This window comes from Corythoichthys intestinalis, chromosome 18 (assembly GCF_030265065.1).
Source record: "Corythoichthys intestinalis isolate RoL2023-P3 chromosome 18, ASM3026506v1, whole genome shotgun sequence".
NCBI lineage: Eukaryota > Metazoa > Chordata > Actinopteri > Syngnathiformes > Syngnathidae > Corythoichthys > Corythoichthys intestinalis.
In genome coordinates, this window is record NC_080412.1 from 7,559,862 (window position 1) to 7,583,370 (window position 23,509).

At 38.0% G+C, this 23,509-nt stretch overlaps 1 protein-coding gene across 5 annotated transcripts in view; it reads right to left on the reverse strand.

Moving 5' to 3' along the window:
* LOC130906240 (protein turtle homolog B-like) overlaps nt 1-23,509 on the reverse strand; it is a 204,187-nt gene that overhangs the window by 133,414 nt on the left and 47,264 nt on the right. For all 5 annotated transcript variants that reach the window (XM_057820342.1, XM_057820343.1, XM_057820341.1 and 2 more), the window contains exons 2-4: nt 19,112-19,303; nt 11,202-11,348; nt 5,475-5,626 (exon numbers count right to left, since the gene is read on the reverse strand). In XM_057820342.1, coding sequence (XP_057676325.1) covers nt 5,475-5,626; nt 11,202-11,348; nt 19,112-19,303 — 491 coding nt within the window. The remainder of the gene's footprint in view (nt 1-5,474; nt 5,627-11,201; nt 11,349-19,111; nt 19,304-23,509) is intronic.

Genomic DNA, 23,509 nt, shown 5'->3' on the forward strand with positions numbered 1-23,509 from the left:
CTTTGGTCTGAATGATGTTTACCGGTGTCTCTCCTGTCTCCGTTCTTTTTGTGACGTTAACTTTGCTGCCATGGTAATTGGTTTGGCTGAACCTTGAGACCCAGCTTTCTTCTTTTGGGCCAGAATGTGAAATAAATGAGGAAAATCCAGGTAAGGATCTTTCGGGAGCACAAACACAGACAAGCAATATGCACTAGCTAAGCAGAAACTATGGCACTGGAGACTAAACGGCAGCTGAGGCTCGGGCGTCATAAGTCGAAACTTCGTAGGTCAAGGACTTCGTCATCCAAGGACTTCCTGTATTCATTATTAACCACTCAATTTCAATTTAAGTTAAATGGAAGTCAGGACACAATCACCACCACCATGTCTAATTTCTCTTGTACAGCTGTTCCAATTGACCTTGCTTGATATTTCTTAACTTTGAATACACTGAAAGTTTTCTGCTCAGTTTGCGAACAATAATTAATATTTGGAAAGATGTATTATTATTGCTCAACCTTAGCTAACGCTAAAGAAAAACAGCAAAACAGTGAATAAATTCATTAATAATGTGGCATTCACCAGATGCTAATCCATTCAGATCCCTCTATGTGATTTGGATAGCCGACCAATCACAGATTCTTTTATTCAAGTAATCGGCTCCAATACAAATCACACACTATTCACTGTGATATGACTGCTAGCTGTGAATTGGAACCAAATCTATTTGCTGAGAAGAGTTGGACTATGAATACTTTGTAACTAAGCAACATTCTCATTTTTTCCGAAGCAGATGTTTGCAAATCTTGTTTAATTACCAAGTTAATCAGTCTGCTTTCATTGCGGAATACAGAAGTTGGAGAATATTTACTGTTCAGTGGCTGAAAAATGAGGATTAGGCCACTTTTGGGTAAACAATGTCTCTGAATTTAATTATCAAAATAGCTGTCAGTTAATTTGATAACATTAGTCATTTGACCCTGGCAGCCTATAATTTTATTTATTATTATTAGAAAACCTGCAGAAAAGCATAGCGGATAAGAATAGTCACACAATTAGTCTTCATTTTAACTGCTCATGAGATGGCTCACATTTATTTTTAACATCCAACAAAGCCTGATAAGGGAAAAAAGTCTATATCAGTCCATTCTCTTCCGCATGAAGACTGTTTCATCCCAGAAACTGACACTCAAACTCTTTTTCAGCCATGTTCACTACTAATCAAAGAACAGCAAAGACCGGCACAAACCAAACAAGCAAGTGTTAGGCGTTTAATGGTAAATCTAACACATAGCTAATATAGATTTATATTCCTGTTATCCAACTTCACCACTTTGTTTGGCATTTTTCCTTCTCTCTACTGTAATTTAAAGTGCCTATGACAGCAAAAAGCATGTTTATTTCATATTTCTGTGTGTTCTGCTGTTGCCAAGTCTGTAGCATGTGCCATGACATCGCACTTCACCAACAAATGACACAGATGGTGCTTCGATTCCTTTACAGATAAGTTTTGGATGAGATTGTTGCATTGTCACATCTTGTTTAGCCTGTCTTAATTTGGAATACCTTTTCTTCTTGTGTAGCGTATGTAGTTAGTTTACTTGCTGTGTTTTCCCATCTTAGTTCCTGTATCTCCTCATGTCTTTCACATGTCTTGTTTCACTCACCTCTGTGTCTACAATCCTTCTAAAAAATATCAAATTGTGATAAAGTTCATTATTTTCCATAATCTAATGATGAAAATTAAATGATTTTGGCAAAAAAGCAAAGAAAACCCAAAATCTCAATCTAAAAAAATTAGCATATTTCATCCGAAAAAGTCAACCTTCAAATAATTATGTTCAGTTATGCATTCAATACTTGGTCGGAAATTCTTTGCCAGAAATGATTGCTTCAATACGGTGTGGCATGGAGGCAGGTGTTATGGAGGCCCAGGATGCTTCGATAGCAGCCTCAAGCTCATCCAAAGTGTTGGTTCTGGTGTCTGTCAACTTCCTCTTCACAATATCCCACAGATTCTCTATGGGGTTCACATCAGCAGGCCAACTGAGCACAGTAAGTAAGTCAGTAAACCATTTACCAGTGGGTTTTAGCACTGTGAGCAGGTGCCAGGTCATGCTGAAAGATGAAATCTTTATCTTAATAAAGCTTTTCAGCAGGTAGAAGCATGAAGTGCTCAAAAATCTCCTGATAGCTAGGTGCATTGACCGTGCCCTTGATAAAACACAGTGGACCAACACCAGCAGCTGACATGGCATCCCTACATCATAACTGATTGTGGGTTTTTAACACTGGACTTCGGGTGTTTTGGCATTTCAGTCTTCCTCTAGACTCTAGCACCTTGATTCCTAAATGACATCCAAACTTTGCTGTCATCCGAAAAGAGTACTTTGGACCACTGAGAAACAGTCCAGTGCTGCTTCTCTGTAGCCCAGGTCAGGCGCTCCTGCTGCTTTTTCTGGTTCAAAAGTGGCTTGAACTGGGCAATGTGGCACCAGTAACCCATTTCCTGCACATGCCTGTGCAAGGTGTTTCTGGATGTTTCTACTCCGGACACACTCCACTGCTTCCGCAAGTCCCCCAAGATCTGGAATCAGCACTACTCCACAATCTTCCTCAGGGTCCGGTCACCTCTTGTGGTTGTGCAGCGTTTTCTGTAATACTTTTCCCTTCCCACAAACTTCCCACAGAGGTGCCTTGAAACAGCACTCTGGGAACAGCCTAAGTAAGGGTGCTACCGAAGCATCCTGGGCCTCCTTAACACCTCAGCAGTGCCATAGGCTGATTGCCTCCATGACACGTCGCATTAGAGCAGTCGTTTCTGCCAGGGGATTCCCGATCAAGTATTGAGTGCTTAATTGAACATAATTACTTGAAGGTTGATGTTTTTTATATTAAAAACCTTTTTTTTTTCATTGGCCGGATGAAATACGCAATTTTTTTGAGATAGGGATTTTTTTTACTTTTTAGCCAAAATCATCAATATTAAAACAATAAAAGGCTTGAACTACTTCAGTTGTGTGTAATGAATATAGAATATAAGAAGGTTTAATTGTAATCATGACATTATTGAAAATAATGAAGTTTATCACAATATGCTATTCTTTTTAGAAGGACTATATAGGTTTGGTTTTTATTTTAGTCTTTTTCCAAGTCTCTCTTACGCTGTTTGTTTGCTGTTTTGTTGATATGTGTGTTTTTCCTGTTAATCCTGCCTGTACAGTGAGGAAAGTAAGTATTGGAACACCCTGCGATTTTGCAAGTTCTTCCACTTAGAAATGATGGGCGGGTTTGAAATTTTCATGGTAGGTGCTTGTCCACTGTGAGAGACAATCTATAGAAAAAAAATCACAGTGTATGATTTTTTAAACAATTTATTTGTATTATACTGCTGCAAATGAGTATTTGAACACCTGTCTTTTAGCTAGAATTATGAGTCTCAAAGACCTGTTACTCGCCTTTAAAAAGTCCAATCAATAAGTGGAATGTAGGTGGACTTTTTTTCACCTGTTTGATGCGGTTAGCTGGATATAAACACCCATCCACCCCATACAATCAGGAAGAGTCCAATTCCTAACATGGTCAAGACCAAAGAGCTGTCCAAAGACACTAGAGACAAAATTGTAGACCTCTACAAGGCTGGACAGGGTTACAGGGAATTGCAAACCAGCTTGGTGATACGAGATTCACCGTTGGACCACTTATTAGAAAATGGAAGAAGCTAAACATGACTCTCAGACCGGGGCTCCATGCAAGATCTACCTCGCAGGATCCCAATGATTCTAAGAATGGTGAGGAATCAGCCAAGAACTGCACAGGAGGAGCTGGTCAATGACCTGAAAGGAGCTAGGACCACCATTTCCAAGGTTACTGTTGGTAATACACTAAGACGTCATGTTTTAAAATCATACATGGCACGGAAGTTTCCCCTGCTTAAACCAGCACATGTTCAGATCTGTTTAAAGTTTGCCAATGTCCATTTGGATGATCCAGAGGAGTCATGGGAGAAGGTTATATGGTCATATGAGATCAAAATAGGACTTTTTGGTCTTAATTCCACTCATAGTGTCACGGTGGGGAGGCATTGAGCACCCAAACGCAGGGAAACAAAGGCAGGGAGGCAAGACAGGGTGGCGGTGAACTCAAAAGCAATTTAATGTTAGTTAACAAATAAACAAAGTACAAGCAAAAGGACTGGGGATCAAAAAGGCAAGGTTCAAACAGAAATCAGGAGTACTAACGAAAACTGTGGTTCAAAACTTACTTACTCTCATCAAATCAGAGGACCAGGAAAACGGCTTCGACAGGATAGACACTTGAATTGACAATGACTGAACAAGAACAGACAACACATGGCGAATTTAAATACAGACATGGGGTAACGACACAATGAGACACAGGTGGTTGACAAGAGGTAGCGGATTGGTCAAGACACAAGGAGCAGGTGAAATCAATGGGTAATCACATGGAAAACAAATAATAGGGCAAAATCATAACAAACCTCAACTCAAAGCATGACACATAATGTTTGGAGGAAGAAGAATGATGAGTATCATCCCGAGAACACCATCCCTACTGTGAAGCATGGGGGTGGTAGCATCATGCTTTGGGGGTGTTTTTCTGCACATGGGACTGGACAACTGCACTGTATTAAGGAGAGGATGACCAGGGCCATGTATTGTGAGATTTGTGGAATAACCACCTTCTCTCAGTAAGATCATTGAAAATGGGTCATGACTGGGTCTTCCAACATGACAATGGCCCGAAGCAGACAACAGCAGACAGCTTTGTCAAAATCATATCAAGGTTATGAAGGGGCCTAGCCACTCTCCAGGCCTAAAGCCAATAGAAAATCTTTGGACGAAGCTCAAACTTCGTGTTTCTCAGTGACAGCCCAGAAGCCTGATTGATATAGAGTGTGGAGCAGTGGTGAAAAATCCCTGCTGCAGTCTGTGCAAACCTGGTGATAAGTTACCGGAAACATTTGGTCTCTGTAATTGTAACCAAAGGCTACTGTACCAGATAAAAACATTGATTTAAAAAAAAAAATTTTTAGGTGTTTAAATACATATTTGCATCAGTATAATACACATGAATTGTTTAAAAAAAAATCATATACTGTAATTTCTGGATTTTTTTTTTTTTACATTTTCTCTCACAGTAGACAAGCACCTACCATGAAAATTTCAAGGCTGCCCATCATTTCCCCAAGTGGGAGAGCTCGCAAAATCGCGGGTGTTCAAATACTTATTTTCCTCGCTGTATGTCTCTACGGAATTTTCACTACTGTGCCGCTGCAATACTGAATTTTAGGCCTCCCCCACCTATCAAATCCTTCACTTATTCCTTCCGCACAGTTCACCTAATGTCCTATTTCATTAGAGAAAATGTCGTAAATACTTATCTATAATATAGAATGCTACAAACAAGTAAAGTAAACAAGGCTATTTCGTCAAATATTTATGAAATTCAGTACATTCTGTACACTGTACCTTATACTTGGCACTGGTGACCAGAAGGTTGCCGTCCCGCAACCAGCTGACCGAGGGTTTAGGGTTGCCAAAGGCAATGCAGCTCAAAACGATGCTTCCTCCCTCTTTGGCCTCTACATATTGAGGTGGCGTATCTGTGAATGTAGGAGGAGCTGGAGAGAAAAGAATACAAATGTATAAATGTTTATAATGTGTTTTGCTCAAAATCATGACAGTAATCCTTAATAATTAATTGTAATATGAAACATTTAGTCCTCCCTCCATTTTTATTTTGTAAATTGTTGCTGAATTACAGGTTTTCCTATATATGTGCACTCTCAAGAAAAGTGTGAAGGAGCATGTTTGGTACTTTCGATTCAACCGATACGAGCATATTGATAGCAAGCGTCCCGATTGATACAAAATCCGCCAGTAATGCAGAGATACAACGATTGACGAGTTGGGCGTCGGTTATCGTGGAGATAGGAATTGGCAACCCGGAGCTTCCCATATTTTAGCAACTGTTTTTAAAACACCGTTAGCACTAGGTGTGTGCCGGTATGAGATTTTGATGGTACAATAACCGTGAGTAAAAATACCGTGGTTTCACAGTATCACGGTATTGCAATTATAGCTTCAAAATGTGTTATTTTGAGATGTATGGGTAAAAAAAAATCCATTTAGCATTTTTTTTTTTTTTTTTCAGAACAAATTTGCAAATTGCAACATTTCAATTCAATTTCAATTTCAATTTCAATTTATTCACACACACATTCATATTTACAAAGTGTACATCATATCTCAGTCAACATGAATATAATGTTAAAATAAATTAATTAACAAAAAAATATCAAATATTTTAAATAAAATTAAAATAAATAGAATTTACAGACTATAGCCACAGCTCAAGTGGCTTAAGATTAGAGCAAAAAAAAAAATAAAATAATTGCTATATTAAAGTAAAAAAACTTTTAAATAAAATAAAAAATATATATATACTGCATGACTTTTTTTTTGGGGGGGGGGGGGGGGCTCAATTGGGGTTTCGCCATTTTCAGCCACTGTGTCAACTCTAGTCTACATGTCATGGCTTTGTGTTAAAAAGACAAAGAATTCATAAGTCAATAAGTTTGTTAAAAAATGTATAAGTTAGTTAAAATGTAAATACTGTTGTGTAAAGATTATATCTAAAAAAAAAAAAAAAAAAAAAAAAAAAACATTGAGAGTAGACCTCCCCTCGTCCAGCAACCATGGATTTGTGTTTAGGGCATGATCATCTGTCGCAATTAGCGATCTTTGACGCCTAGGCTACCATTCGTCTTTGTAAGTTTTTAGTTAGTTTGTATATTGAATTTGAAAGGAAAATGTGTGTCTTGTTTTTGGCAAACTTTTTCATGGTGCTGACCTGTTGAAGCTACTCACACGTGGAAAAATACATTGTACAACTTTTTAAATGTATTCATTTTGTATATTTCACTTACCACCATTTGAGAAGAAAAGTACGCCTTGTGTTTGGAGTGTTTGTTTTTGGGTTCGCTGGCTGTTTAGCAGAATAGTGTCACTGACATGCACAGCAACAAACAGGGGAAGGGGTGAGTACTGCCGCGCCAAGCAACTTCTGGCTGCATTTTTGGCACATAAAAAATAGCGAATGCAGTACTACGGTATGATAGAACATTTTAGTGGTTTCGAAACCGCAACGTTTTTATGCCACGGTAAACCGTGAAACCGGTAACCGGCACATGCCTAGTTAGCACTTACATGACTGTTGTTAGCAATTAGCAAGAAGGAAGTAGAAATAAGGCTGCAGTCGGCACCGAAACTTAGCACACACTACTGGTGTTAATGATATTGAAATTCCTTGTCATCCCGAAAAAAACATCGCCAAAGACATGTTTAAAACACACTTGAAATATTACAAAATCTGGTTGAAATTTGTTGCTTTTTTGTTGTTGTTGTTGTTATTAAAAGGGAACCTCAGACTTGTAGGCTCTATTAAGCCACAATTGTTCTATTTTACCAAAATATGTTCTTAGAAACACATATTTTATTGCCATTGATTTAAAAATCTATATTAAGGACATGTTTTGACCTACGGAGGTCGCCATGTTTTACGCGCCCAATGCACGCTGGGAGTGATGACTCGGTTGGGCTGGACTGGAAGAATAGCTGTGCAAGTGAAGCTACCATGACAACCAGCATGATTTAGTCACATTCTGCTGCTGGTCAGATTGTTTTGTTACAGAAATGTGGAATGAGTTCACAACGTCGTACTGGCACCCAATTCCAGCTCATCAGCAGTGTCTTTAAACTGATCCTAGGCGGCTTACCGAGATATTGACTTGCTGCCTTTTGACAGTTTGTATATCCCTTCGTTGCTAGTTCCATCATTGTCTTGTTTTTTTTTTTTTTGTTTGTCTGGCTCATACCGTGGTTTTCCCTCGAGTTTTCATTTTTTTAATTGATCCCGACCTACTGTCACGGACCCTTTTTGTGTCTCCCTTTTCGCGATCACATGTTTTTTTTTTTGTTTGTGTTCAATTATTGCTTTTACGCAATCCCTATGTTACTGTTGTCTGCTTTCTGTCAGAAGTGAGCCGCATTTTTTAATTTTGTGGTCAAGCCAGCCGCCCTTCTTTTCAGTTGTCTTTCCCTTTCAGGTTTCACCGCACAGACAGACAACGCATGTGGGCTGTGATTGCTTTATAAGGAAAATAATGACTCTAATGTCATGCGGAAGTATAGTCCTGTGGTCAAGCACTTGTCTATCGCAAGGAAAAAGTGGGTTTGAATCCTGCTGGAGACCTTGTTTTAATTGATTTTGCTGCTCGTTTTGTGAAATATCGACAGTGCTGTCCTGCTCAACACTTTTGCCACCTGGGTTCAAATTGGAAGGACAGAACCGACGATATGTTTACGTAGCTAACGAGTGACATTGTGGAAGTATGGCAGCGGTACCCAGTGACTTCACCGCCCAGAGTGCATTGCGTCGTTAACAACAATGGCGACGTACTACTACTACGTACTACTAAAATTTTTATAAAAACGAAAACATTCAGAGGGGTTACAATATCAAATTATTATAACTCTTACTAACATTTATCTTTAAGAACTACAAGTATTTCTGCCGTGGTTCTTTTAAAGCAGGGATCACCAACCGCCGGGCCGGTGAGTGGTACTGTTCTGTGGGGCATTTGCTACCGGGCCGAACAAAAATAATAAATCATTTATTAACGACCGTCTGTGCCTTATGACACACAAATGCACCTGTCTACTTGGTATGTCTACTTTATAGATAGAATAATTATACTGGATAGGATGTCGTCTTAGAAATTGATTTAGCACCTTTTTTTTTTTAAATATATATATCTATGTGTGCTTGTCCTCGATAATGATGATAAAGATTTGTTCCCTGAAATAAGCCCACAAGCTAGTGAAGATGACTGAAAAACAGACGTCTTTGGACAGCTTCTCGATGGGGAAAAGGCCACCTGACGAGCCAGAAGCGAAGCCTACAACCTCCAAGAAAAAGACTTTTTTTGAACAGACATTACCAAGAATCCTACCTCAAATATGGGTGTGTTGCAACAACTGACTCTTAGGCGCGAAGACAAGTCCGCTCTGCATAATATGTGGCCTAAAGATTGTCAACGAGGCAATGAGGCCGTCAAAACAATTACTGAGGGCCACCACATCAACAAAACGAATGCGCCGACAGCATCTTACCTTGTGGTGAACCGTATTGCTAAAGCCAAGAAACCTTTCACAATCCATGTGACCAATGATATTCACCGATCTCCCATCACACCCATATGGGATCATCTTATCTCAACGAACCAAACTCGCCCCTCCCACAGATTCAGTGTATAGCAGTGTTGTTCATAATGGTGTTAGAATATAACAACGTTATTTTTTCATTAGTGAATAATCTAATTAATTACTTTTCCCATCTTTGCAATGCCGTTACCATTACTGAGGATGTGAAGGGGCGCGTTACTACAATTGTGTTGAATGGAGCGAGAGTTGTCTGATTTTGTAACACATTAGCTGCCTGCCAGGAGAGAGATGAATGGGAGGGGGGAGGAAGGAAGGGGGTGGTGACACTGTTGCAAACGCGATTGCAAAAATTTTGGGGACCCTTGTTTTGACAATTTTCAGACTGAAAATATTGCATATTTGCAACGTATTTTTCCCCCCCACCTGCAAAAGAACAAGGCTTTATTTAGGCTGAAATTTTGCACTTTTGTTACCAACAAAATATGACTGTATAGGTTTAGAATAGAATAGAATAGAATAGAATAGAATAGAATAGAATAGAATTTATTTGTCATCATTCATAGTACAATGAGATTAAAAATAGCAACCCCCTTTTAGTGCATCGCACAATGAATTAATATCATACATAAATAAATACAGTGGTACCTCTACATACGAAGTTAATCCGTTCCAGCACCTTATTTGTAAGTCGAAATGGTCGTATGTCGAGCAGGATTTTCCCATAGGAATACATTATAATTCCATTAATTCGTTCCACAGCCCAAAAACCTGCACTAAATCCTTAAAAAATACTGCTGGTGCTATTACAAATGGCAATTACACATAGCAAAACAAATAAATTATAAATCAAAATTGGAATAATATAATAAAAAGAATAATAATAATTCCTGTAATAGTGTAACGAATCGGGTTCTAATAAGGCGGACGTTTTTTTGTGTACCTGAACGCACCGCGGGGCTGACGTGCCTGGACCGGTGAGCTTGAGTTTCACTTTCACTTTGAATGTTCTCTTGAGAACACCGTCAATTGTGGCAGACAGCAGGCGTTTTGTGTTGAATAAGTTGTGAAAGAAATGATGAAAACGTGGCGAAGCTGGCGATTTCGTTGGAGATGTTACCACAATAAGAATTGTCAGCTTAACTTATAAAGACTGGCGAACGATGGTCGGAGGAGGACCGTGGAGATGTATTGTTGAGCCATTTCACGGATGCCCACCCCACGCTCATATTTTTCTGTCATTTGCATCTTCATTTAGAAGGTAAGCATCAACTTTTTCCTTGTTTCACCACCTGTACCAACCTTTTCTGAAACCTGTGTTGATTTGTCACACAAGAAAATCCGCCGTGCATTCGTCTGCGGTGCTGCCATTGTCGTCGTATTTCGAGCATGTCGTCGGATGTAGAAACAAATGGCGAGTCAAATTTTACGTCGGATGTCGAAAAGTTCGTGTGTCGAAGCGATCGTATGTAGAGGTACCACTGTAACATAAAATATATCTAAAAATTAAATAATACCACTAGTGTCCAATTCAGAAGGAGGTAGAGTGTTGTTTTGAAGTAAATAAAAAGATAGATAACCAGGAATCATAAATAGCAGCAGTCAGTGATAATCGTAGCAGCAGCGACAATAATGCAACAAGGTCAATGGTGACATGTTAGCATTGAGAGAGTTGACGGCTCTCGGCTTTTCATTTTAAAAAATCTGATCACATTCAAAGTCATTCGAGTCATGCCGTTCTTTTTTCTGTCAGTGTCATTCTTTATTTGAGATTCTGTTGCAGCAATGCTCACTTAAAAATTAAAAGTCGAAATAGACTTGTTGATTGTTATTTCAAATCCTTTGAAGCCGGATTAACACTTCTAAATTTACTGTGCACAAAGTTGGAATCGTATTGGAGAACCAAGAGCTTTTAACACTTTTGTTACTTCATACCATTTACATTATGTCTTCATGCAAACACATGCCGCTTACCATTGACGGTTAGATGCACCCAACTGCCATTGTAAAAAGTATTATACTGCTGCTCGAGCATTAGCACCTTACACTCGTACCAGCCCTGGTCATCGGAACGAACATTTTCTATCCGAAGGGAGGACTTGCCGTATAGAGTGGCCCGGCCTAAGGAGAAATTAAGACAGATAAAATCAGAAGAAATGCAAGTGGGTGGGTTGAACGTAATTAGAAAGGCAAAGGTGAGAAGTGAAACAACAACAAAGTAGAGGAACAGAAAATATCAAATACAGTGATTCCTCATTTTTCGCAGTTAATGGGGACCAGAACCCGCCGCAATAGTGAAAACTGCGAAGTAGCGCACAAGCCACCCCGCCCCATTTTTTTTTTTTTCAACATATTTATTCAGATTTAGCATTTAACAGAGATACATATAAGGCATATTTTTTTACTTTTTTTCCCAAAGAATAATTTAGGAAAGATTTTGAACAGGAGGGCATTTAGAAAAAAATAAATTAAACAGCAAAACCCTATCTGGAGGTGAGAGCACGCGAGAGCAGAATTAAAGACGTCATGACTTTAACGAGATATTATCGCGTACTTACTTTGTTTCGATCCAAAAACTCAATGTAGCATGTATCTCTGAGTGTCAAGACACAGCTGTGAATGGCCAAAGCTGGATTTTTGGGGGATTTTATAGGTGAAACATGGTCATATAACAAGGGTCGCGATGCAGAAATCGCAGACATTAAGGAGTGGCCGATATGTTCTTTTTCATATATTTACCCTTTTAAACATTTTTTTTTTTCATTTTTCTTTGCTTGGATCAGTTATTTATCATCTAACATATCAGAGAAAATGCGACAGTAACAAAAAAAAAAAAAAAATACAATTAAGCAATAGTTATAAGGTACCGGTAGATATCCGTGACTTTTTTACAGACACCATTTTTTTCAGTGTGAGTCATTTAAGTTTAAAATATGCGAGTGAAAAAAAAATTTTAAGTTGTTTTTTAAACGAAATATTAGACTTCAATTAATGATTCTAAGCTAAAAATGACAGATATTTTGAATAATAAATATAATTAATTACCTACGTTTTATGGCTGGGTTGAAACCAAAGCGGTTGTGCGACGTCTGTAAACAGGGGTTTTGAGGGTAAGACGGACAACTTAAAAATAGGTCGGGGGGTTAATGTGCCCTGAATCTGCTATGGCAGCATAGAGACATATTGTTCTTACACACAACACAACACAACACAACACAACAGTTTTTTTGGTTTAAAATACAGCAGTTTATTTTAAAGAGGGTTGCAAGAGCAGAAACTGCTTTTTCAGTCTTGTCTGTGTTTTTTATATATATATATATATATATATATATATATATATATATATATATATATATATATATATATATACATATATGTGTATGTATATATCTATATAGATATATATATATAGTTTTTAAAAAAAATAATTTTTAAGCACTTGTTAATAGTTATAACTTTTAAACATGTTACTGTCCCACCGAATTATTTTTAAACAAGAATAAAGTACTGTAGTACAAAAATGCTTGGCTTTATTAAATGCTTCTGTTGCCTCCCTTACTTGTGACTCTTGGAGTGACATGTGGTAATTACAAACAGCTCAGGATCATTTTTAATATGTGGTGTTTATTTCTGAGAACACAACACGTCCAACTGTCTCAAACGTCGCCACACACACACATCTTCATTCCGGCGCGCGCTTCCTTATCCCCCCGCCCGTGCATGCACACACAGAGCCTGTCTGTTCCAAGGCAGCACTCGCAACACTTCATTGAGTGAGTCAAAAATCCTCTCACTTACACACAGTGAGTTGCCACAGCAAATGTTTAACAACTTAAACGATGATTGACTCATGCAGCGCTTTTAATGCTTGTGACTCTGGCAAGATCAAACAAACATCTGTCAACATCATTAACTTTAATAAGCAACTTCAGTGTAGTGCTCATCTGTATTCTTTTTTTGTTTTTAATTGAAAAAAATTCCGTGGGGTATGCATTTAAATGCTATTTATATACTGCTCGCTTGATTTTTTTAATCGATGCGTTATTTTTACTGGCCCCATCGTGCCAGTGGTGGGAGCATTCTGGTGGCCCTGACGATTTTAAAATTATGTCAAGACCACCGGGTCATTTAAAACTGTCGACGCCTGACTTATTGATATAAAAGTGCCAAGCTGCTTTCCAATTGTCCCATCGCTTTTTCCAGCTTTGTGGAGCTCAACAATTCTTTCTCTGGTGTCTTTTGAAAGTTCTCTGGTCTTGCCCATGGTAGCAGTTGGTTTATGACTGACTGTGGGGTGCACAGGTGACAGTAATAAGCTTCAACGGGTGGTGGGTGGGTGTTTACTCATGGGGTAAGGGTGGATTTTTTTTTAAGGTAGATTGACAACTCTTTGAGTGTAAAAATTATTGCTGATTCTCAGGGGTACATATACTTATGAACCCCAGTAAATTACAAATATATATTTTTTTATATCACACAATGTGAGTTCTGGATTTTTTTTTAAGATTATCTCTATAAGTGGAAATGCATCTATGATTGAAATTTCCGACCTCTACCTAGTTTCTAAGTGGGTGAACTTCAAAACTGCAAAATCACAAGGTGAAAATACTTCTGTTCCTCACTCTATATATGCACAAAAAAATGTATGTCAAAAATGAGGGGCAGGGGGTGACACTGTAGTGATCCCTCGTTCTTCACTGTTAATGGGGACCAGAACCCGCCACGATAAGTGAAAAACCACAAAGTAGCGCCACCCCCCACTGAATTATTTTTAAAGAAGAAAAAAGTAGAAAAATGCTTGTCTTTATTAAATGCTTAATTGAGTGAGTCCACTCCAATCCACTTAAGCTACTGACTTTAGGCACGATGAATTGTCACAGTAACTGTTTAATACAGGTGCACGATAACTATTAGTTCGATAATTATCGGACCGATAATAGTAATTATGTGGTCATCCCAATAAATCCGATAACATTATCAATTGGCCCGATAATGTATAATATTTATGGCACAGTGTCGGTGGGTTGGGATGTGTGCGGGTGTTTACCCTCCTGTTTTGCCAGTATGCAAAGTTTTGTTACTGTTCTAGCGGCCGTATTTGTCCATCATTGAGTGATGAACCTTACTATGGCATTAGGGCTGCAGCTATCAAATATTTTAGTAATCGAGTAATCGACTGAAAATTCTATTGATTAATTGAGTAATCGGATAAAACTTTTTTTTTTTTAAGGTAAAGAGCTGCAATTATAAATATACATGAGAAAAAAATACATTTGATCCAGTATTGAACCATTTTCAGTCAATTAATGTCTTTATTTTCGATGTACATCAAAGAAAACAGCCAACAATTGCATTTCAGATGTGACTAGAAAAAAAAAAAATTACTGCTTTCACTCAAAAAACTTCTAGATCTTATAAAAAAAAATACATATTTCTTACCTGAAAATGTAATTACGCTTGATAACACACATCACTTGAAAGCTATGTGTTTTTCCCACGTGTTTCAATTTAATTTCCATTTGTGTCAAGTTATTTTTAAGTCCTAGTTAAGTTTTAAGTAAGTCTAAACTGTAAATTACTGTTGGGTTTATGTTTGTTTTAGTTCAGTGCTCATTGTTCAGGGGAACACACTGTCATTGACATTGACTGATTGATTGTGATTGACTAAAATAATATTTATTTGAAAAAATAAAATAAAATTAGGCACTTTATTTGAATACAGAACTGTTCTCGTCTTTGTTTTGTTCATTCTAATGTTTATGGCATCATAAAAGATCTAGTTAGGTCAAAGCCAAATCTAGGCTGAATCCACCACTAGAATTTTTTTACTACCAGATGTTCAAAAACTCAGGTGAATATACATTTAAAAATTATATATATATTATCGGTTATCGTATTAGTATCGTCCTTGAAAACCAGGAATTTTTTTATATCGGTTTTTAAAAATGTATATCGTGCACCCCTACTGTTAAAGAAGTTAAACGATGATTGACGCATGTAGCACTATAAAGTTTCGACTTCTGAGCATCTCTGGCAAGATCAAACCTTAACACCTGTCAATCATCGTTAACTTTGATAAGCAACTCCAGTGCACTGCCTGACCGAGAAAAGCGGCAGGAGCAAGAGTGAGAGAGACTATGTGATCGGATCGGGACAGCTCTATAAAATACTGCATTTATTCATTATTTTATTTTTTTATAGAAAAAAATCCGCGATGGACTGAGGGCGCGAAGCAGTGAGGGATCACTGGACTTTGCTTTTTTTGACTTTGAGTTTTTTGATAGTTCTGGTCCTCATTAACTGCCATAATTTATTGAGGTATCACTGTATGTTTAACATCAATTTGACTCACCTTTTTTTAAACAGCACCGGAGCAGTTACAACACCGCATCAAAGTGCAACTTTCACAACATACTAGTACATACATAGATACAAAGTGAAATCTCCCAGCCTTACTAGAGTTGAGCTGTTCTATACATGAGCATAGCATTCTGATTTTTTAGATACACTGCAAGCAACATGAACAGGACATAACTTCCTGTAATGATTTGCAAGTAGCCAAAATGTAACAACTGACAAGCTATTGTATTGCTGGATGTTCCAATCCAACAGATATAAACATTGGACTTGATGATTACAGGGGTCAGTGAAAAATGCATTTTGCTCCACGCCAGCTGGTAACTGGATCATAGCAGATGGTCTTTTGGCAATAAGGGTTAAACAAAGGATTTCTGGGAGTGTATGCCAGATCAAAAACCTCTGCACTATAAAAGCCAAGCTGGCCCTCAATAATCTACTTGCACTTTTTTATCCTTCCTACTTAGTGACTATTTCTGCCTAATTTCATAGGGCTTTCTAAATCCCCCCAAATGGCGTAGACTAAATCAGGTGTATTGCATGATACTATTATCATTGTAATATTGTAGAAAGATCTACTTCAAATTAATGAAAGCATGTTGGCATGAGAATTTTAAGTAGGATTCACTGTGTTTTTGTGTATATTTGCATATTATGTACATTTGTACACAATAAAATGCAATGAATATATTTCACCGTGGCAAAATTATGAGCTTAAATAATAAATAAATAAAACAAAGCATTGATAAACGTTAAAAATGAATAATCAATAATATGTCTGGGTATCAATTTAAAACGTTCTGCACTGGTACCAATATCTTCATTTCAATACAGGTTCCTGAACGATACGTTTTTTTAATACTAATTTTATGAGATGGATTCCAACAAAAAGAAAAGTGGATTATACTTTATAGTACAATCTTGCGTTTTATAATTCAAATCAGCATTTTTTTAAAATCCCTAAGCAAGCCCTATTTTTATACACCACCTAAATCTAAACCTGTGCAAGTCACTGCCAGGCAAAGTGGCATTTTGGACCAGGTACATCGGCATTTCGTATAGCTTTCACATAACTTTTTACAGATTCTTTGTATCACAAATACTAACAAATAGGGATGGGAACCTCTGGGTAGCTCATGATACGATTCAATTAGCGATACAAGGCTCACGATAACGATGATCTTACGATATGGCGGTACAATAATTATCGATACAAGCGTCGGGAAATGATTCAAGGATATTCTACAAAACAACTAAGTCACAGAAACACAAGCTCTTTTCATACTTCTGCTGTCAATTGAAACGAGTTCATCACTAGTACACGTCCAATCCACTAGATGTCTATGGCTATTTTTTCCTCTTTATTTATTCAAAATAAAGGTAAGCTGTGTAAATATATTCATTCAAAATCACACTTATTCCCAGACTCTAGCCTGGTCGCAATTATTTGGTCCAACATGACTTCATTCAAGAGATAAGAAAGGTTCAGTTTTTTTAAAAAAAATTTTCACAAAAAGATATATGAAGATTTTTTTCACTTTATATTAAGAAAAATAGTCAACATGCCAAAGATGCTTACTTTAATAGATACTTGCCGCTCGCAGAAAATCCTGCTGCCCTGTTTGTCATAATATTTCCCATCATGCTCAGTACAATGATCTTGCCCTCCAATAGACCAATAGTTCGTATCACTTTCGCTTTCAGATATGGCCTCACTCGAAAGGTAAGGTTCCACATTTTTTTTTTTTTTATTCATTTATTTATCTGCATTAAAATCTATTATCTACTTCATTACAAGTATTAACGGTTAGGTTGGGTTGGGTTGGGTTGTTTTGGGTTTGGTTGGGTTGGGTTGGGTTAGCTTAGCTTAGCTTAGTTTAGCTTAATTTAGCTTAGTTTAGGCATATTGAATGCTTGAAATGTATTTGGCTCTTGTTGCGTTCTGGTTTTTACCATTATTATTAAATTCTATGCTGTGTATTAGTGGCGTTTTGACCGAATTATGATTCATTATACGTAAAAATCATGATTCGAAAGACACTCCGGAACTAATTCATTTCGTATCTTGAGGTACCACTGTATCTCTGCTGGAGGTGTAAAGGTACACACAAATCACAGTTTGGTACAAGTTCGGTGCAACAGAGAAAAAAATAAACAGCTTTTTTTAATCACAGCAATAAAAAATTTGGCTTCAAATTTGCTAATATAGGTAGTCCACGGGTTACGACATACTCGACTTACGTCATTTCGACTTTTAGACGCCGGAGTGTCATCCGCCTCCAGTTGTTTTTTTCTTTCTTTTTTTTTTTCTTTTTTTGTCACGTAACTATGTAGAGTATGTGTTTGAGCTCCGTATTTTTCTCAGTGTAACAGCTGTCAAGTTTCCCTGCTAATATTTGTTTCTCCAATAAGAGGAGCTATTGTCTCACTAAGGTTAATTGAAAATTTAATGATGCGCATTTTTTTTTTGCGTGCAGTTTTTGTTTTCCTGTTGTCATTGTACAATCCTGGGGAAAATATTGTTAATATTAATTAAAATTAAAATGGTGAAATTTATAAGTTAAATTACAGTGCGCGCACACCCAATCAGGTCGCGTTCTGTTTTCTACCAAGGCAGCAAGCAACGGTGTAGCATAAGCTTCTCGACCTCGTCTAAGTTGCTAAAATCAAGCTACAAATAAGCTCCATAAGTCACATTGACCTACCTGTTTGTAAGTGTTCTACAATGTGTGTGTGTGTAAGGTTTAAAAGTATAACTACAGAACACATCAATGAAACAACAACTCTTGTGTCTCCGAGCAAGCATGCTCGGTGTGCATTGATGTATAACACATGTTTTTGGATAGTTATTTTGAGATTTAGAGGGTATTTAGGGGTACTTAAAGGGTTCAATCCGATTTACGCGGAAATTTCATCCCTGCTGACCCAGAGGTGGTACTGTAAGCACAGATTGATTACTTCGGGCATGGATCATTCTGTGCTTACAGCACTGCCTCTGGCGGTCATTTGGGATTCAAAGAACCGTAGTTACCACGTAACTTTTGTAAGGTCGCCAGCGTAGGACCCGAACTCGTTCATAACCTGTGGACTACCTGTACTTGTGTGCGCACTTTGCTGAGAGCTGCTGAAAAACATTTCTATGTACCTTGTAAAGTGAAATATCTATTAATCAAAACATTTCCTGATTTGATTTGTCAAAACTTTCCTAGTAGTGATTAGTAGTGATCAATGATAACGTCTTTGTCTGTTTTGGTTTGTCTTCTTTTCCCCGTAATGTCGTTGTTGTTTTAGGTGCATTACCTCTAGCGCCCCCTGGAGTAAAGGAATACTAATTCTGACATGGAATTTTTTCCCTTTTTTTTATTCAAACTTATTCGGCATGCACCGAACCATGATGCCCGTATTGTGAAGGTACGGGATTAATACAAATACCGTGACTCTTAATCTCTATATCAACAGTGGTAGATTCCCAGACATTGACAAAATACACAGCTCAAAATAAAAATGACTAAATAGACATATCTTACCGGCATACTCTGGGTCCACATGAGGAGGATAAAATCGAAAATTGATGAAAAAGGGGATTGGCATTCCATACTTAAACCACTCCACCACGTAGGGTTGGCCGTTTAAAGGTTGGGACACATCACATCCCAGGATGACGTTCTCTCCTGCACGTGCTGTCACAAATTGGGGCTCCTCTCGCACACCGTGGGAACCTGCAGCAACAGATATAAAACTTGTACTTTTTTTTTTTATAACCACACCAACTTTTCTAACGTGATATTTACCAATTCCCTGGCACCTGTGATTTACAAGGATGATGATGTCACAATGTAGATGGTAGCTATTGATTTCAATGGTAGAAGTTGTAATATTTGCTTGCTTTTCGATAAGATACTTGCTGACCTCAATCAATTTAAAAGTACATACAGTTGGGCAAACAAGTATTTAGTCAACCACTAATCGTGCAAGTTCTCGCACTTGAAAATATTAGAGAGGCCTGTAACTGTCAACACGGGTAAACCTCAACCATGAGAGAAAGAATGTGGAAAAAAAAAAAAAAACAGAAAATCACATTGTTTGATTTTAAAGAATGTATTTGCACATCATGGTGGAAAATAAGTATTTGGTCAATACTAAAAGTTAATCTCAATACTTTGTTATGTACCCTTTGTTGGCAATAACGGAGGCCAAATGTTTTCTGTAACTCTTCACAAGCTTTTCACACACTGTTGCTGGTATTTTGGCCCATTCCTCCATGCAGATCTCCTCTAGAGCAGTGATGTTTTGGGGCCTGGGGAACACCTTGGGGAACACCCTTGTCTTTTTGAAATAAAAATCACTTCACTCTCCATCTGCTTCCTAGTTGCACTTTGGTCCGCATCAACTTCGCCTACCCTGTCCTAACAGGCTGAAATGAAGGCCTGAGTGGTGGGATTAACAAAACTTGAATGTGAGCCATCAAGACAAAGGCTTTGGTCATTTTTTCCATCTTACTTGGAAGAATCTGCCCAACCTAAAGAAATTAAGCAAACTCCTTACAGGAAATATAATGGAAGAAAGAATGTGCTTGGGACTGAAGGATAAAGTTTTTTTTCTCCTTTCCATCTTGAAGTAGTGTCTCCATTTAAAATGTTTACAATGATCGTTTGGCTTTATAGGCATTAACTTGTTTCACAGGCATTGTAACTGTCAACGTGAAAAATCAATACTGAGTGTCCATATCTCTGGGGCCCATTCCAAGTAGAGATAATTGCTGAACTGCCTTGCAATCCGGTGATTCTCATGAAGCTGACCTTAACTATGTCTTTTAAGATTTTAGGGATATAGTCATGAAAATCTGAAATAGTTCATTTTTAGTTGAAAGATGATTAGATGATTATGTCTGTTATATGGCCCAGTCCACGATTTGTAACCAAAACAGTATTTTGTGTGCCTTGTGATTTAAGAGTCTTTAAATTCATTTCATAATGCATCCATGAAAAGCTTTGATGTTTTCATCTCAGTACAGCATCATAAATATTAAATCAATTTCATATATATTTATCTTTTAAAACTATCTAATTTAGCAGATTATGATAAAATGGCGTGCTTAGACTATTTTGAGGGCAGGTGATCAGAGCCAAGCGTATGAAACATAAAGCATAAAAAACATGGCAGATGTCTTACGTAATTACATACTGATTTATATACAGTTTCAATGAATATGAACCTATTCCAAACGAAGCAACGGTCAACATAAAACTTTAATTTTCTTATTCTTTCCTTTTGAGGCATGACTGCTGCTTCAAGTGGTAAATATAGTGGTAAATATATATTTTTTTAAAATAACACACAAAAAAAAATATGAGTAAGCCTGCTTGGTGACATTACAACAGGGCACACACTACACAGCTTATTTTATGTTTGGCATTTAGCTAATAAATCATGCTTATAGCCTGCTTTCAACCTACATTGTTTTTATAACAATGTATCTGTGTGCCCACACTCAAACGAGGGAGTCTACAGTTCTGTTGGAGCTTATTCACTTTCTACTACACACACTCAGTTTCCCTTCCTCCAGGTGTGTTTCACATAAAATGTAATTTTTGTGTGCATTTATTTTGGTTAGGTTCATACAGCAGGTCTTAATGCACAAATCCCATTTTTGGCGTGCCCGTTCAGACTGCCTTTGTCCACTGAGACCAGTGATCTCCAAACTATTCCACATAGGGCCGCAGTGGGTGCAGGATTTCATTCCAACAAAACAAGACAACACCTATGCACCAATTGGGTGTCTTACAACTGTAATCAGTTGATTGCAGTCAGGTGGTGCTTGTTTTAGCAGAAACTTCATTGGTTAAACTGTCGGTACTCGATCGGTTGGAACAAAAACCAGGACTCGCAGCGGCCCTTGAGGAGTGGTTTTGAGACACTTGATTGAGACCGTTCAAGAATTATTGCGCACTAATTCGCAGTCCAACTCGGGCTGAGCAAGAAGACCCGCATGCGCAGAAGCAAAAAAACAAATGACTACACATGCTGGCTGTCATCTGTCATTCCAGGGCGATCATAATTTGATTTCCAAAAAGAGACATAAATAATTCCCGTTTAGGCTTACTTCAAATTTTCTGTGGATCGATAGTATGCACACACTGTCCGTGCATGTCACACACATACGGGCAGATTTCCCCGACTCTCGGCTGTGTAAGCAATCTTGAAATATTGTTCATATAGAGCAGAGAGAAAACCGATAATTCTCAGGCTTACAGAGTATCACAAAAGTGAGTACACCCCTCGTGTTTCTGCAGATATTTAAGTACATATTTTCATGGGAAAGCACTGACAAAATGACAATTTGACATAAAGATACACGATAATATCGGTCATCGATAATTATCGGCCGATAATGGCAATTATGACGTCACACAGATAATCCAGATAATAAAAAAATTCAACCGATAATGCAATCCGATAATTATATACTTGAGTTAGCCTCCAAATGTGCGCAACCGAAGAATTCAGCACGCCGCCTCCTCAACCCCTCCCCTCTCTGAAGCCCCTGAGGGAGGAGGGGTTGAGGAGGCGGAGTTACACGACAAGAAGTAGTTGAATATTATGGCGGCTGTTACTAAAAAAACGACGCTCTCGCCATCTGCGAAACATGTACCGTAGAAGTTCCACGAGGCAGAAAGAAAGCGTCCTCATTCAAAACCACTAACCCAGCAGCCATTTAAAACTGCATCACAAAGATTTTTGGAACGAATACGAGTCTGCTGCTAGTGGGAATGCTAAAGCTATTGTAAACACTACCTAAGTTAAACTACAGGGCTTGTGACGGTACAGAGTCGGGCTCTTTGGGAATGCAGCCCAAGGCGGGTGGTAAATTCGCATCTAAGGCTAAACACCGGCACGACTGGAGACCGATAGTCGGCAAGTAGCCGTCTTCCGACGGAGCCCGCCACTCTGGCCGGTCCGGCAGGCCGCCGCTGCCTCGCCATAGGCGGGACCTCCGGCGAACACCCCGGTTTCTTGAGCGTTCCCCCACGGCGTGCGAGCAGAGCCAGGACCCGAATATGCCGCAGCTAACCGGGGCGGGCGGATTATTATTACGAACGTAGCTGCCGCCGAGACGAGACACGTTTTTTTTTTTTTTTTTACCTAAATGACCCGAGAACCAAAGCCCTGGATAAAAAATAATGCAGTTTATACGACGACCATTCTTCATGAAAAAGTGATGTCCAGTAAGCAAGCTTATCCCTTTAAGGTCTGGGCCTATTTTGTCTGATTTTGCATGCCTTTGAAGTTGCCTTTATATTTCAAAGAAAGAATTGTTTACGATGGCCTGGTTTGGTCCCTTTTTTTGTGACACCTTGAACTTCATGTCCAAACTGTTGTTTCCTTCACTGACCAATTATAAATCATCATTTTGGGCCCAAAAAGACCAAAAATTCCAAAATCGTTTTGTCAAAATTTTTAATATTGATGTCCAATTGACAAACAAACATGCGTAACGAACCGTTTTGAAACTTTGTAATATTTATTCAACATGTTAGGATGAACATTCAACCAAAAAAATTTAGAATAAATAGTCTTATATTTGACAATTCAACATAAACAACAGGTATAGCCATAGGCGTTTTTTGCCTTTATACATGCTCTAGTCAAAACAGGTTATATACAGCAGACCAAACAGTGAAGAACAGTGAAAAAATATATACCATCTAACACGAAAAGTGTTTAGAGGCCATCTCTTTATGAGTTTAGGTATTGCGGCCCATCACCTGATGAAAACTATGTACACACAATCAAGCTTCTTGAACACACATTTATATACACAAATTGAGAAGACTGATTGTGGGAAAATATATATATATATATATTTATATATATATAAATAAATATATATATAAAAAAATATTTTCAAAAATATTTACAATAAA